Raw genomic sequence first — 16,491 nt, 5'->3', positions numbered from 1 at the left:
TGGGGAACCTTTTCATTTGACCTTTCTAGTTCACATTAAAGTTGCAGATAATCCATATCGGCACCATAGTTGAAATATTCCAATGGCCAAAAAAAAAGAGGCATGAGGGTACATTTTATGGCTACAAATGTCATTTTGCCCTCTCTCAGTGTAAGTTTTCCAGGGTAGCATGTAATTCATGGATGGTATGTAACAAAAGCTGCACGGAGATATCCCAAAAAAGTCTCGGTTATATTGTAACTGTTTCAATTCAGTCATCAATTTTCTTTTTTTGTCAATTAAGTCATATACCTTTTGTATTTGTGCCAATTCTTGGTTGAAAATCGCCGATATGGACGTTAGCCATCCTATGTGTCGCAACTAGCATTGCTATGAACAGTTTTTAATAATATTTTAATTTTTTTTGAATTTTTTTTCCTTTTTTTTTCTTTTTTTTCTTTTATTTCTCTTTTTGCTCGGCGACTGGCCAGAGGAAGAGGGGAAGGAAAAAGAGAGAGAGAGAGAGAAAAGAAAAAAAATAAATATTAAAAATCGTTTTATGTCAACGTTGCTCGCAACACATATAACGCCCAGCGTCTATGATAACGATTTCCAATCAAAATTGGCCAAATGGACCGATTGGTACAAATGCAAAAAGGTTTAGTACTCAATTGGCGAAAAAAAAAGTTTAGAGCTAAATTGGCACAACCGTAATAGGTTTCGGGTATTTTTTATAATTTTTCCAAAGTTGTAGTAAAAGCCCAACGTTGCTTGAAAATACGGGATTTCAATGAGTTTTTTATTAGCTAGTTGTGAGATGGATTGTACAAATGTGTTGATGCTCCCACTTTTATCTAATAATTTAACTTTTTTCTTTGAGTTGGCACTTTTTTAAAGATTCATTAGCAAAGAAGATGACGAAGGCGATCACAAGAAAGAAAAGAAATGCCTTCTTTCGGAGTCGGGCAATTAGGAAGAATCGGGAAAGTGGTACGAAAATAGGTTCATCGATTAGTGATTGCTTTGGTTAGATGGGAACGTCGTATCTCGGAACCTCTAAAATCTTTTGAGGACATTCTTAGGGGTGACTTCGAAATATTGATGGAAGGAGAGACAATTGCCCCAAGGTGACTCCAGATTGCAACCATGCTGTGGAATCAAAAGTGCTCCATCAATCCAAGCCCGATCCAGAAAGAGCTTGATTGCAGAAATGGGTTTCATGCTGCATGGACTTCCCGGTGTTTAAGCTGAAAAGATGTACTTATGCTACTTTCATCCGATGGATCCCAAATGTTTTGACTAGGTTTCCAATGAAAATGGGGTTAAGTATATCTTTGGTCCTTTAACTTTAGATTTTTGTGCGGCTTGATCGTCTGACTGTTTTGCTGTGCAACCGGGTCCCCTAATTAGTCTCATCACCTAAGGTCTCTTGTCAAATGTCGTTGCCCACGCCGTCCAATTGATGACGCGACCGCGTTGATATGGCCAAAATCCGAAAAAGTGGCGTTGGATCAGTGTCGCGTCAACATGAATTCTGGAGCGTACTAAAAAGGCTCTGGATTTGGAGCGCGGCACCTTTATAAAACATGAATTTTCGATGGCCTAAACAAAATATTTGCAGATCAAGAGAGTCACAGTACAGTTAATGCGAGTTACAAAGATGCCATATAATCAAAGCTTCGAATACCGAAAGAAGCGTCGCTCTCGAATGTCTCTTTCACAAAATGAATGCGGATTATCTGATTAATGGCCGCTTATTGTTTGGCACATCATTTAATAAACACAATTAATATGTCCGTCTTGATATTTCTAGCATTCCTCTCTTTTGTTTTGCTGATAAATTTAGTTTTCTTTTTTCTCATTAGGCAGTTAGGTTTTTAGTCATCGTGTTCTAGGATATTCTAATTGCGTGTTGAAATTTGACCCACATGCATAGCGTAACTGTCACTTTCAATTTGTAACATCAGTCATTATAAATTTCATCGCCCAATCTAAACACAATTACCATTTTCTAAAGGCTTAAACATAAGGCAAAGAGAAAATGGTGATCAGGAAACCATTCCCAAATATCACATGGCGTAGATCGATCGAGAGGGAGGGCGCATTACATGACGGGGCAACAAGCCGATTGGGGTTCCGTTGGTTCTGTCACAACGTACGTCGGATACGACCAGACAACCGGCGGCTCCGCCGGCTTGGGTTGCTCGTCCTTCTCGGGCTTCTTCTCCTCTTTAACTTCGTTCACCATCTCCAAATTCGCATAACCCACACGCTTGTGAAGCGTAATGGTGAGGTCGACCGCGTCGACTCCCTCCCCCGTTACTTCAATCACGTCTTGGTCAGCTCCTTTAAGGATCACCGATTGGAACCCTACGCGCATCCATGGAGCAAACAAATCACAGGCCGGTTAACCCCATTCTCATGGAACCCGTTTCAATATATACTATTGTAGCCCGATTAATTTCTTTCTATCCACAACTCTTTAACAAGTAGTAGAACTAAAATTTACTTTTCAAGAAATTCTTTTGAATCTTTCTTGTGGACAGCCCTGAAAGTAAATTGCTTATATTACCAGGAACGGCAGTTGCAATTTGAAGGGCCTTCTGGCGATTACCTTGCCTTCTAAAATTTGGGAAGAGTGGGAACTTCTGGTTCCTACCGTTCATGGACACCTTGACCACCACCTTTTTCTGCAATCATAATAATATTTACAATAATCATAATAATAATAACAACAACAATAATAATAATATGTGTATATACACATACAAATATACAATAAGAGTAATATTTTCTTGCGAAATAATTATATTATTTGTTATTCCATGTTGCTTACCTTTGTCATAGTCTTGGTTTGCTGATGATGCTCCTCGATGGACCTGCAGATATTACTCTGATTTTGAGCATATAAGCGATGGACTGATTTGAGTTAGGGTATGACATTTATAGCCATTTCTCTGAAGAGCGTTGACTCATATCGAGTCTTGACCAGAGCATGCCCCGTGGGAAAAGGGAAATAAAGAAAAAATTAGAAAAATAAAGGTGGAAAGAAACATGTTGGATTTTCTTGGGAAATTTCGATACAAGCCCTGGCTGCTCAATAATCAAAGAGACGCGATAGACGTGACATGATCGACTTATCGCCTTGGCCCGCACGGTATGCATTTCGTGTTGGAGACGAATTTTCGTCAAAAGGAAAATTAAGGAAATTTGAGAGAAAAAATGATTTGACCCGAGGCATCGAGAGGATTCAAATTGTTGCCTCTTTCGGGGTACGAGTAGCCAGTACTTTCGGGCAGATCCTTCGGTCTAAATGTATATATTATCTAAAAACTACCGATTTTTGAGGAGCTGGTGGGCCAATAAATACTCGTCATGCGGTTTAGAACTAAGGCTCCGTTCGTTAGGCGGAAAATATTCTCCTGAAAAATATTTTCCGGGTTTTCCGGTGTTCGGGGGGCGGAAAACGTTTTCCGTGGGAAAATATTTTCCTTTCCCCCCTCACAAAATAGCCTAAGTCTATGGAAAATGACTTCTGCTTCTTCAAAAGCGGAAATCATTTTCCGGAGCTTCTTATTCTTCTTTTTCACTAAGGTCGCCGGCTGCCGCCGCCGCCGCCGGTCGCCGCCGCCGGGCGCCGCCGCCGGACGCCGGACGTCATCGCCGGTCGCCGGCCGCGGACGCCGCTGCCGGCGAAAAATATTTTCCGAAACTTTTTCATATTGGTCGTCGAACACCGGAAAATTATGTTCTGAGAAAACATTTTCCAGGAAAATGACTTCCGGGAAAATATTTTCCAAAAGGAGAATATTTTCCGCCAAACGAACGGAGCCTAAATGTATATATTTAGATGCATAGTGAGATAGTATGCTTTTCATCCTCAAAAGAGGGAAAAGTACCGAAAAAGTCCTAAACATATTGCATTGGTACCAATTCGATTATAAATATTTCAATTGGACCAATTTAATCCTAAACTTTTTCACATTAGTACCAATTGAGTTCATCCGGTCAATTTAGGCAGAAAATTGTTGACGTGGGTGCCAGCTGTCCTATGTGGTGCAGTCGGCGCTAATGTGGACACTTTTTTATTATTCTTAATAAATTTTCGAATATTTTATTAATTTTTAAAAAAGATTCCTTTTTTTTTTTTTTCCTTTCTTCCTTTAGCCTGTGGCCGGCACTCAGCCATGGCCGACGAGGGCTTGACCCTCGCCGCCCAGGTAAGGGCACCCTCATTGAATTTGGCGAGGACCGAGGTGGCGAGGGAGACCTTTGCTTGTGGCCGGTCGCCAACCATGGCCAAGTACCGGCCACAAGCCAAAGGAAGAAATGGAAAAAAAAATAGAAGGGAAAAAAATTAATAAAAATTCGAAAATTATAAAAAAAAATTATTCACGTCAGCAATATCCAACCTAAATTATCCGGATGGACTAAATTGGTACCAATGTGAAAAGATTTATGACTAAATTAGTACAATTGAAAGGTTTATGACTGAATTGATACTAATAAAATAGGTTTAAGAGTTTTTTGGTACTTTTCCCTCCTCAAAAGATGATATCTTTTCCGTGATGAATTGAAAAATGCTAATCGCTCACTGAATGGATAGGATCCCTATCCCGTTATGTGCGAGTGTGCGGTCTGCATATACATACATGTGAGTTATCTATGCGTCGACCAAAGGTAATTCTCGTATTTTCAAACCCTTCCCAACCCCGCCGTGTGTCACGTGTGGTGATGCTTGTAGTGATGCAATAATGATCTAAGCAATGACATTATTGACTTGATGTATAGAACAAACTCCCAAGACAGAGACCAAGACCTGTAACTTTCAAGTTTCAAGCCAAGAGCAGGACGTGGGGAGAGGGGCGGCTTCTCCTTCAGGTCTTGAACAAGACAAAAACATGAAAGAAAGTCCAATGGAAATTGATAGATTTTGATCGAGCTTAGAAGGTGAATATTTGGGAGTGATTGATCAACTATTGGTCAATTAAAATGGGAAATCAAGAAGAAAGTCGCTTCTAGGGAAGCGAGACCAAGAGTATTTGGGTCTAGTTGAAAAGAGCTGGCAAATGTTTGGGGGGCAAAATTTCAAATAAGGCCCCAAAGTGGATGAGTTTTCTCAAAAGAGGACCCAAAGTTAACGTTGTCTCAAATAAGGGTCTGAAGTGGTTATTGAGTTTCAAATAGGGGTCTGAAGTGATCATTTGATCTCAAATAGGGGTCTGAGCTTACCGACCGGTCAAATCTTCGCCGATCGGCGAGCATGTGCTAATTCTGGTGGCACGAGCAAGGGTATTTTTGTCCAAAGCCATTTCTTTTTTTTTTTGTTTCTTTTTCTTTTCCTTTTTTACTGTTCATCTTCTTCATGCTGGGAGCAAGATCGTGAGCATCATCCTCGTCATGGTCATGGTCAGGTCATCAATGGCGGCCACACGACCCATCCTGTCCATGTGGTCTCCCTCACCTCCGGCACTTACGGCATGCTCAGGCTGGATAGCGACGAGCGAGGGTTGCCTTCGCCACCGACGCCCCCGCAGCAACAAGAAATCACCGTACAGAGCAGAAGATTGAAGGGAGGTCGCCGGCTCGCGGCGAGGAAGCCCTTAAGTCATCAATGTGTGGGAGCTCATGGAAGGCCTCGACGCTGGCGAACCAAAATCGGAAGACTTCGAGCCCGAGGCCGCGGGGACTGCTCCGAGGTCTCGCGAGCATCGACGCGAAGACTCCACTCAAGTTCATGAACCAGATTGGTTCTCCAAGGAAGGCAAACACTTATGGAGGCAAGGAAAACAAGGGGAACGCAGAAAATGGATCGAATCAGGTACGGGGAGATCCGATGTCATCCTGATTCGTAATCAATCCATGCCTGAATCGCCTTCCCACTCTTCAGATTCAGATCTAGAACTTGAAGTTCTGACGGCGTCGAGCTTGATAGCGAGGAGGTAGTTGAAGAACTGACGTTGCTGGCATTGAGGAGGCCCAGATATTGGCTGGGCAGGGCTCAGAGGTCCATGGTAGCAGAGACGGTGAAGGTGAGGCCATGGCCGTCGAGATTCGAGTGCTCGGTGACTGCAATGAAGACGAAGGAGGAGACGTCGCCACCCTTTGGGTTTTTGAACTGGAACGGGAGTAGTAGAAAGTGTGGCCCATCAGGCGACTCGCCTCGTTGGTGAGCTTGAGGACGCCATTGTTGTTGAAGAAGAAGATGGAGGTGAACTCAAGAGCTGCAACTTTCCTCAAAGTGCAAGCACGAAGAAGATGAACAGTGAACAGATAAAAAAAGAAATATCTTTGGACGATTATGCCCCTAGTTGTGTCGCCGGAAGATTTGAGGTCCTTATTTGAGACGAAATGATCACCTCGGACCCTTATTTGAGACGACGTTCACTTCGGGTCCTCTTTTGAGAAAACTCATCCACTTTAGGGCCTTATTTGAAATTTTCCCATGTTTGGGGGTACTCCTGGTTCTTGAAATGAGATTTGTTTAAATTTATTTCGGGAGAGCAATCGCAACTGTCAATTTAGGAAAAACGGCGATATCCAGATCCATTTGAATCCGCTTATGGATCAAAATAAATTATTTGGGTCACGTTTATAAGCACAAAGAGAAAAGTTCTGCAATGGAAGTACTTTGAAATATTCCCCATCTAAAAGAAATCATGTAACTTGCCTAGCAATGTCATAAATTACATTGGAATGTCAACTTTATGAGAGAGAGAGAGGGGGGGAGGGGGCGAGGGGATCTCGCTGTAGGTGGAAAAATGAGTTTTGTCCAAAACCCTTGACCAATGATTATTGCCTTGGCGATGGATATTTACATTAGGCTAGTGGTAGATTTGCAGGGAGGTGTTTGGATGTATGGTTTATTTTATGCACGAAGCGCTGTTTGATATAACATGTTGTGCATGCCTTGCATTTACACTACACCGCACACACTACCCGCTGCCGGACCTGGGCGGCACAGGTTTAGGATGGTACTGAGACAGCGGACACCCCGACCACACCCGCGTGGTACGGGTCGCCCTCCTTGGTCCCGAAAGTTCTTTCACGGTGTCATTGAGTTCCCACCACGGTTGCACCCTTTGCAACCCGGGTCGGCTCCTTGACTAAGCCGGAGTAAGGGGAACCCCGGCCTAACCACAACCATGACTGGTTTAGCCCGGTAATCCTCGCGTCTCCATTTTGCAAGCCAGAGTCTAGATAGAAATCGAACCTCACATTTCATGCGCATGTCTATGCGATTGCTATGGTCCTATCGGGTGAAGTAAGTTTTCTGAACCTTTATTTCGCAATTTATTTATGTTCCGTATTTTCTTTGGTCGGTCCATGACATTAGGTCGGTCGTGAGTCTTGGTCTATATACTATGGGAGGGGCAGACATCCGGATTCTTGATGCTCCTAAGAACGAGCTCCGTGCCTGGTGGAATCTACTCAGTCCAACAAACCATAAGCTGATTGAAGGCCACATCGGAAGGCTACTCCCCTTATTGGAAGTCAAAGTCCGTACCGGCCTCGTTCAAGCATTAGCACACTTCTGGTGTCCCGAGACCTCTACCTTTATATTCGGTAAGCACGAGCTCACCCCGACATTGGAAGAATATAGCGTGCTCATTGGAAAATCATTGGAGTCGGAGTTAGTCACACCACCTTTCGGAATTGATTCTACTTTAATGTTGGCTGAATTTTTGAATGTTGGAAAAGATGAATTGGGAAAAGTTTTAAAAGCAAATCGCGGCACATGTCCTTTTTCATTCCTGAGTCAGTGTTTTGAAAAAGCCACATCTTTTCAAAAGGGCAAAATCTTTTTGTTAGCATTTTTCGGGTTCGTGATTTTTCCTCACTGTAAGAATGCATGTAGTCCGTCAATCGCATGGTTGGTCCAACAAGTCTGTCTTGAAAAGAATTTTGGCAACACCATTTTAGCCGAGACTTTCATTTCACTCACTAAATTTAAGCAACATGTTGACAAAACGTTTCATGCCCCCCTCGAACTTTTGCAAATTTGGTTTTTATCTCACATAAAAGGATGTGACGATTTACTCACAATATCCGAGCTTAGTGATTCTAGCCATCCCATTTTAAGCTATAAAGGAAAACAAGGAAATGCACCTGATTATCATTATTCCAAATGGATCATTTTCATGAAAAACGCTAGACCCCAAGGTTTCCATTGGCATGCTAATTGGTTCAAGATCGAGGAAGCTTGGCTTACGTGTAATGGTGTTGGACCGGTGCCACTTTTGGGCTTCACTGGCGCAATCGAGTACTACCCTACCAGAGTGTCCCGACAGTACCAAATTCTCCAGGGACTCCCTCCGACGTTACAACCGGAACTCCTCTGGGTCGACTTCGCCGATGATGATAAAGATCACGAAGGGACCGTAGCTCAGCTCAATAAGATGTGGAAGAAGTGCCGTGTGTTAAAGATAGCTCGGCCCGAAGGAGAACTAAAGGGAGAGCAGAAGTCCTATTTCGCGACGACCCAGTACATTCGACGGCATAGAATCCCGCAAGATTTGCTCCCGAAGATACCCAAGGTGCCTCTCAAGTCCGCCAATCGCTCAGAGAACAATCGCCTCAAAAGGAAGGCCGAAGAAGCTAAAGAAAAGGCAGCCAAGATAGCTCGAGCTTATGAGCAATTGAAGAAGGAAGTCGCCTCCCATATGTCTATAGATCAAGCTAAATAATAAGCTCGAAGTTCCTTTCTCATTTCAGTTTCAGTTTTTAAATTTGTTTAGGAATTGAGTCATTTGTCTTTATATTCAGTTCAATTTCAAGTCATTAATTGGTGTAAAAATTTTCACCATTTCAATAAAGGGGTCTTTTCAATTCAAAGCGTTTAGACCAATGTCATGGATCGGCGTATGATTTTGCTTGGCACTTATGTATGCCTGTTTCGTTCCGAAATTAGGTAACTACGGACCGATCACGATCGCCCATTCGTACACGGTCGAGAGGCAGAATGGCCGATCAAACCGACTTGCAAGAGCGTGTTGTTGGTATGGAAGACCAGATGAAGCAACTTGTCATCGCGATGCAACAAATGTCCGCTGAGATCAAAGCTCTTCGGTCGATCCCTGTTCCGGCATCCCTCGAAACATCAATCCCAAAGCAGAAAGTTAGAAAAAGTGTCGATGTTGACGGAGATGACGATATTCCTAATTTAGAAGATGACCCCGTCCAGATTATCGACAACAAAGACAAACCTGACGAACGAGTCAACAAGCTTGAAGAAAGAGTGAAGCAGCTGGAAGGTTCGCAGGATTCACCTTCGATCGATCTGTCCCTGTACTCACAGATCAAAATCCCAAAGAAGTTCAAAATGCCAGATTTTGACAAGTACAATGGCACCACATGTCCAAAAACCCACCTGCAGCTCTATCACGTACAGATGACTTCGTATGTTGACAACGAACTCCTGATGATCCATGCCTTTCAAGCAAGTTTGACGGGTCCTGCTTTGAACTGGTATCTCATGAAGAAGATAAATGGCCTCAAAACTTGGAAAGAAGCCAGTGAAGCATTCTTAAAGCAGTACAGATTCATAACGGACATCATTCCTACCCGTGATGATCTCAAACGTGCTCAGATGAAAAAGACTGAGTCATTCAAAGACTATGCTATCAGATGGAGGAATTTAGCTGCTTAGGTTGTCCCAGAACCCATAGACAGTGAGTTGAAGAGGATGTTCGTAAAAACTCTCCCGTTCGAATACCGTAATCGGATGGTTGCCATTCCGGCTAACAACTTCAACCAACTCATCCCCATAGGCGAACAGATTGAGATAGGGCTGGAAGATGGATGGTTTGTCGAGCCGTCCTCCTCGACCAGAAGATTTGGTGCGAGAAAAGAGAAAGAACCGGCAATGAAGTGAATGTGGCTTATAACCAACCGAGCCGGCGGAATACTAACTCCGCCCCAAAGAATCCAAGTAGCGGAAGCTCAAAACAAAACTCGGGTCGTCAACCTTTTCAAAGGAGGAACAACAAGAGGCAATTCACCTCCCTCCCCGGGTCGTTGTCTCAAGTATTAGCAGTACTTCAGAAGAAAGGCTTGCTTACTACTGAGCCAAAGCGGCCCAATCCTGAGCGGTTCTATAACTTCAACCCGTCAAAGAAATGTGATTATCACATGGGTGAGCTGGGACACTCAATCGATGATTGCTATGTCCTCAAGCACAGAATCCAGAACCTCCTGGACACGAAGGCTTTCTCATTCCAACCTGCCAGGCCGAATGTTCAGAATAACCCGCTCCCTGATCATGCGGGCAATGTGAATGCCATATTTAGTTTTGATGCTGGTCGAATCAAGAATGTCAAGGTGTACACCACCGACGTCTACGGTGAGTTAGTGAAAGCCGGTTATTACCCGAATGATAAAGTGCCTCCCCTAACTGTCATGACGGAAAGAATCTCCAGAATGGTGGAAGCCGGGATGATCGTCTATGCTAATCACACTGGCATCGTCTCCACAATCTCCGAAGTGGTCATTGATTGGGAAGGGGAGTTTGCTGCGCTAAACACCGAAGAAGACGAGGTCGACCCTCTACTTGAGGACATGCCTCCACGCATTCGCACTACATTCCCAGGCCCTGCAAGGATGATGCATGAAAAGTAAGAGGTGATCGACACATTGGGGCGACCGAGCGGCAAATTTGACTATCATGTAAAATACTCGGCACCCCCAAGCTTTTATATTGACCCGCGAGATATTGTCCCCGATGGATGGGGAGATATGGATGATCCGATACCTCCACTGACTAAAGATCCTCATGATGCAATGGAGGGAATCACTGCCTTGTTCGATGATTTCTTTATTGGAGCTATCGAAGAAGGACCGTCGACGGGAATGGGCACTGGCCCTCAAGAGTGACATCTTTACTTTTTCATACACTCCCCTGTGTGGGAATTTTTACTGCTTTTTAGGACTTGCCCCGTCTCGGGAGCTGCTTTTTAGGATTTTTCGTTTCCAGGACTCAATTGTCGCAATTTTCATTCAATAAATGTAATTCATTTGGTGATAATCAATGAAATTACAAGTTATTTTCATATTGAGGGCATGTTGAGGTACATCAAACCAGCCCGGTGATGATATCCAACCGATAAAAGAAAAATATAGTCCAAGGAGAATTCTGAGGCCTGGGCTTCTTCATGCTTCCTCGTGTTAAAACTTTTTTGAAAAGAATTTCGAAAACAAGTCAAAAAAAAAATCAAAAGAAATGAAAATACACTGTTTAGCCCTGTTTGTCCTTCTGAACCCCCTACTTTATGTTTCAGGGGCAATCTTGTGACACGTGAGGGTATGAAAACGGTCCAATCTGATGAATCATGTGCAGCCGAGCTTGATCCCAATGACACCGACGAACTCGACGATTCCTCAGATATTCAGCGCGATCTAGAGCGGCATGAAAGGCCCAAAGTCCTCACATCAGACCAAACTGTCATTATTAACTTGGGTGATGCGGAGGAAACCAGAGAAGTGAAGAGAGGGGCAAATCCTCCTGAGAGTGAGACGAAACGCCCGATCCAATTGCTGCATGAGTAGGCAAGTCTTTCAACCAAAAAGTGCGTCAAAGACACTTCAAGGTAAATGATCTAGTCCTGAGGAAGGTACTCCCGATCTTTCCTGTTCCCGGAGGCAAATTCGCCCCAAACTACATCGGTCCATACGTGGTTAAAAAGGTGCTCCCCGGAGGTGCCCTGATTCTCGCAGAAATGGACAGTCGTGAGTTTTCCACGCTTGTTAATTCTGATGATGTGAAGATGTATTATCCCTGATAGGATCTAACATTTTTACGGCAAAAGTTTTCAAATATCTGGTTAATACTCTGAGTCACAAACATTTCACTTATGAATAAATGGTTTCAATCAATTTAAAGATGGAATGTTTGCATTTACTTTAAATTCTGTTTGATCATTTTGTCAGTCTGCATCCTCGATTTCAAAAGGGGGGATCTACTTGGACAATCTAATAACTCATGTGGAATGAATTGAATGTGTTAAGTGAGGTACATCGGGATGATGAAAGGCAAGACATATCCTATACACAGTCCCAGTGAGTTGAGTGGAAAAATTCCATGTCTGCAAGGTAAAGGGTTATCTCGCAAAGGGTACGGCAACCGAAATGACGAGAGGCGGTTCATTTCTCTATCCCAAACACTACAGGTTATCCATTGTTTTGCCACTTTGAGCCTAAACGCTTGGAGAAATCCTTTCAAATTACCCCTGTCAAGAACCACCCCACATCGGGGCTAACTGGAGGTAAGTCAGCATTATAAGGTAAAAAATGAATAGAGATTGTCTTGCTCTCACTTGCATCAATCTTCGAGTGTTGCTTTCTCAGATGAATGTCTACGAGCTCAGGTGCCTTAAGATGACGAAGAGCATTTCTTTCTTTATCCTACACACACTTTATCCTTTGCTAAGCCCAATTGAGCCTACAAATTCATTTCTTAAACCCAGTTGGTGATCATCCCCCACATTGGGGCAAGGTAAAAGTTGTCACCGCCGAGCAGTATATTCAGAATGTCGATCGAAGGCAATTACCCCTGGAAGTCTAATGGCGAGTCATTCAGTCAAAGTATAGTTGGCCAATGTTTACATTGTAAACAACGTATGTCAAGTGTAAAAAAAAAAAAAAAAGGGGTAAGAAAAAGCAGTGTGCCTGGTAAAAGCAAGGCCAATGCCCGTGAAAAAAAAAAAAGAAGAAGAAGAGAATGAAAGAAAAAAATGAAGAAAAATGAGAGAACTTCGGAGTAGAAAATGTTGAGATGTGTCAAAGTCATCCACAGTCTTAAGGAGTCAAGTGATGAGCTCTCGAGGCCAATGGAGCATCTCCTGAGAAGACAATCCCTGGCGAAAAGAGGACCGGTGATAATGCCTAGATGATCACCAACTCTCACCCCAATTATACACATTTTGAGCCTAATGATCCATTAATTTCTCAACTCATGAGCCTAGCCTACGTTACGTCCTTTGTAAAGTCTCTTCAGATTAGGGCACTTGAACTAATGTAGGATTCAGATGTTTATAAGCTTAGCTCGAAGAAGTGCGAGCAAGTCCATTTCTATCTCATTTTGCAGGGTTCTTGACTTGTAAACCCGGAGACAATTGCGGAGTATTGTTCTTTCAATAGCCTTGACTCAAAGAGTCCCCTTTTGCTAAGCCATTGACCAAGCCCATGTTACGGTCCTAACAAAGACCTCTCAGATTGATAAGGTCGTACCGCTTGCGAGAATACTCGGACCCTTGTCCACATGATGAAGGTGAGATGGAGTGATTCTCATAAATCAGCCTTTTTCAATGAGAATGAGAGAAAGCCCTTTTAGATCGGAAGTCCCTCATTCGGCATTTTCAAGACACCCACTTGTAAGTTCGGATTGTCTTGTCATGATTGTTCCCCAGCGAAGTTTGTAATACCGATTTGACAAAACCATCGTGCATGAAAATCAGTTGAAAATCATAGTGCATGTGTATATGTGTTCTTGACAGTGTGCGAATGCATATTAAATGTTACTTAAATCCGTGTCTAACAGGAGACACACCTTCAGAGTTAGAGATATCGCCAGGTACGTATATCTCTATCCCTAGGATGTCTATGACTATCTAGGTGTCCCTAACCTGTTCGAGCAATCGTCAGGACCCACATTTGATCATTTTTGCGACCTCTAGATGCCTTTGATGATGTTTAGGTGTCTATTGATCAATCTTTTTCAGGTACCTCTGATGATATCCAGGTACTTTGTCAAGGAACCCTTGAACACTTGGGCTAGCCCCTTTGTTCACCAAATCACAGATTTTCATACAATCTCGAGAAGATTCCCCTGTTACTCACCTATGAGCAGGTATAGGTGAGGCGGCCAAATCTTTGCATATGAGCAGGTATATGTAAAGGTCGGAATTCTCCCCAAATCTCAGATATTCCCCCGCTACTCACCTATGAGCAGGTATAGGTGAAGTGGCCAAATCCTTGCATATGAGCAGGTATATGTAAAGGTCGGAATATTCTTTCAACCCCAGGTGTTCCCCCGCTACTCGCTTATGAGCAGGTATAAGTGAGGCGGCCAAATCTTTGCATATGAACAGGTATATGTAAAGGTCGGAATATCCTCTTGACTTCAAAAGTTCTCCCCGCAATTCACTTATGAGCAGGTATAAGTGAAGCGGCCAAATCTTTGCAAACACCTATGGAGATGTATAGGTAGTTGGTAAAGATCGGAACTGTTCTCACGAATCCAGATGATGATTGGATACGTCGAGCTTTCTTCGTGTGTTTTGACTTAACTGCAGATCACCGAAGTTGATCAACGTATATCAGTCAATACCTATGGAAATGAGCCCAGACATTTGCCAAACAACATACAAAGTCCGAGTCGTGCCTCGAACTGCGCTATCTCACTCCTATCAGGTAAGTAATTCCAGGTATGTTTTCCACTCATGTTAGCATGCATCATTTCTTAATGCATTTTAAAACGGGATTAATACTCCCACCAAAAATAACATTCATTGCATTTTAATGGTCAAAATTTAGGCATCATTTAGTCTTTGAATGCAACCTCTTCGAGCTCACCTTCAAAGAGGGGCAGCTGTTGACACCTAAATTTTGGCGATCCATTTAAGTACATATTGCATAGGAAAATTAGGAGTCGATCCCGACACCCAGCAAAAATATTCGTTAAATTGCATATAGATATTAGGAGCATTTCATTAATAGGCCCATATAGTTTGGATATTTATCGGACCGGCGATGGATGGACTCGAGTGAACGGCTCTGAACTTAATGAAATTGGACTAAGTCCGCGTTCAAAAAAAATTTTGGCCAAGCCCATGAACATTATAAGAGCAGAAATTTCCATTGGAAAATGTCGAGTTGAAAAATATTAGTTTGGATATTATCGTGATTTAAATTGAACAAATTGATTTGATAATATCATATATTGCAATATCTTCTTTGAATCGAAGTAGGAAATAATTGCAAGCAAAAAAAAAACCCTACACTTTACCTATAAATATTCATTAAGGGTTCACAAAGAGGAGGCTAGACACCACTTACAAACACACGGCCACAAAGCGAGAGAAAAAAACAAGATAGAAAAGGGAGGCGCTGGTTTTTGTCCTCTTCCTGGATTGTCTCACCGTGAGTTATAGGGAAAATCGTGAAGTTCTCCTGGCAACTGGACCAGGTCTTCAAATCGTGGCTGTGCCTCACGCCACTGTGTGCCTTTTGCCATCATGCTCACTTGTTCCGAAGACCCAGCCCTGATGACCAGCAAAGCACCAGCACCCGCCAATTTCCCAATGTGTCCGATATTGTCCTCGCCAAGTCACTGCTTTAGCCACATCTGAATCTTTCTCGTTGCAGGTTTTCTGAAGTCAAATTGTAGTCCAATCCCGACGCTGCCTTCGACGTTTGTCCAGCAACTTCCGCGGTGATCGATTGCAATTACAAGCGAATTTTCTTAGGCGATTCCACGGTATCCAGCTCTCGGCTTTGCCTTGCAGCGTCATGCGGAGATTCCTTGATGTTAACTCAGCCCGCCTCACGGTTGGCGACACCATCACCCTGGCTGAGCACCACACCGCATGCTAAGGTGACGAGCTATTGATCCAATCCGAGCTCCGTCGTGAGCACCCCATTGCGAGCAGCCCGAGTCAAGTTGCTGGCCGCGATCTAGCCTTGCCGTGCACCACCGCTGTCGGTCACCGTCCCGATCCGCAATCCCGAGTCCGATCCAAGTTCGAATTGGAAATATCCACAAATTAGGTAAGATTCTCATCTATAGTCTTAGAATATTCAATTTCCTAATCTTTCGGGTGTTTAGATATTTCGTAAATATTTTGGTGGATAGCTATATATCTTAGGATAATTTTGTGATATCCGCAATATTCGAAAATACCCAAAAATTAGGAATCATTCCTAATTTAGCAACGTATCTGGACGACTATCCGACCTTATCCTTAAGGTACGATACGCGGCGATACGGAAAATTGTTATCTTATCCATAATCACTTGGATACGATAATAGATTTTATTCGCTTTCCAAATTCGAACAATCAACTTTCTGTCGATATCTATAGCCCTATAGATTTGACCGTTAGTTTGATTTCTTTGCCTTATCTGAATTTGAAAAAATCTTGCAGATTGCGTGAATTGTTTGAATGTGATTGTTATCTTCGTTTGATTGTTTTCCTTTTAAACAAAGAAGATGCAAAAATTTGTTAGTTAGGATTTAAATTAGAAATTTTGCATGCTTAGGGGATCTTAAATATATCCAAAAGAACAAGATAATTATTTGATTTAAATTGGGATTTAGGGTAGCATATTTCCTAGTTTAAATTAGAAATTGTTTTAATCTTTGTGGATTATTTAGGATATTTAGATTTCGAATTTCCATGAAAATCCCAAAAAAATAAGTCACTTTAGGACAGATTAAGATAGATTGCATGTTAATTTAGACATTTTTTTATTTCGAATTTCATTGGAAAAATACCAAAGATAAATCATTTGCCCGTC

General features: G+C 42.7%; 1 protein-coding gene and 1 long non-coding RNA gene across 3 annotated transcripts; one reads left to right on the top strand and one right to left on the bottom strand.

Annotated features, from left to right (window-relative positions):
* Nucleotides 1-1,916: 1,916 nt before the first annotated feature.
* On the bottom strand, nucleotides 1,917-2,946 carry LOC115677160 (heavy metal-associated isoprenylated plant protein 47-like). Of its 2 annotated transcripts, none has more exons than XM_056316426.1 (3): nucleotides 2,816-2,946; nucleotides 2,489-2,669; nucleotides 1,917-2,349 (listed from the first exon to the last, which is right to left on the bottom strand). In XM_056316426.1, exons 1-3 carry the CDS (start codon nucleotides 2,822-2,824, stop codon nucleotides 2,084-2,086), a joined length of 456 nt encoding a protein of 151 aa, XP_056172401.1. In that variant the 5' UTR covers nucleotides 2,825-2,946; the 3' UTR covers nucleotides 1,917-2,083. The 2 variants fall into 2 exon arrangements, with proteins under 2 accessions (XP_056172401.1, XP_030456115.1); XM_030600255.2 differs by having other exon boundaries at nucleotides 2,552-2,669.
* Nucleotides 2,947-5,305: 2,359 nt separating this feature from the next.
* Nucleotides 5,306-6,358, top strand: LOC130139455 (uncharacterized). The gene is made up of 2 exons (XR_008817632.1): nucleotides 5,306-5,800; nucleotides 5,870-6,358. It is a non-coding gene; the product is annotated as an uncharacterized LOC130139455 (long non-coding RNA).
* Nucleotides 6,359-16,491: the final 10,133 nt, after the last annotated feature.

This window comes from Syzygium oleosum, unplaced genomic scaffold (assembly GCF_021117445.2).
Source record: "Syzygium oleosum isolate NSW1041296 unplaced genomic scaffold, Sole_v2.1 Sole_v2.12, whole genome shotgun sequence".
In the NCBI taxonomy this organism is placed as follows: Eukaryota; Viridiplantae; Streptophyta; class Magnoliopsida; order Myrtales; family Myrtaceae; genus Syzygium; species Syzygium oleosum.
This window is presented reverse-complemented; position numbering and strand designations above follow the sequence as displayed.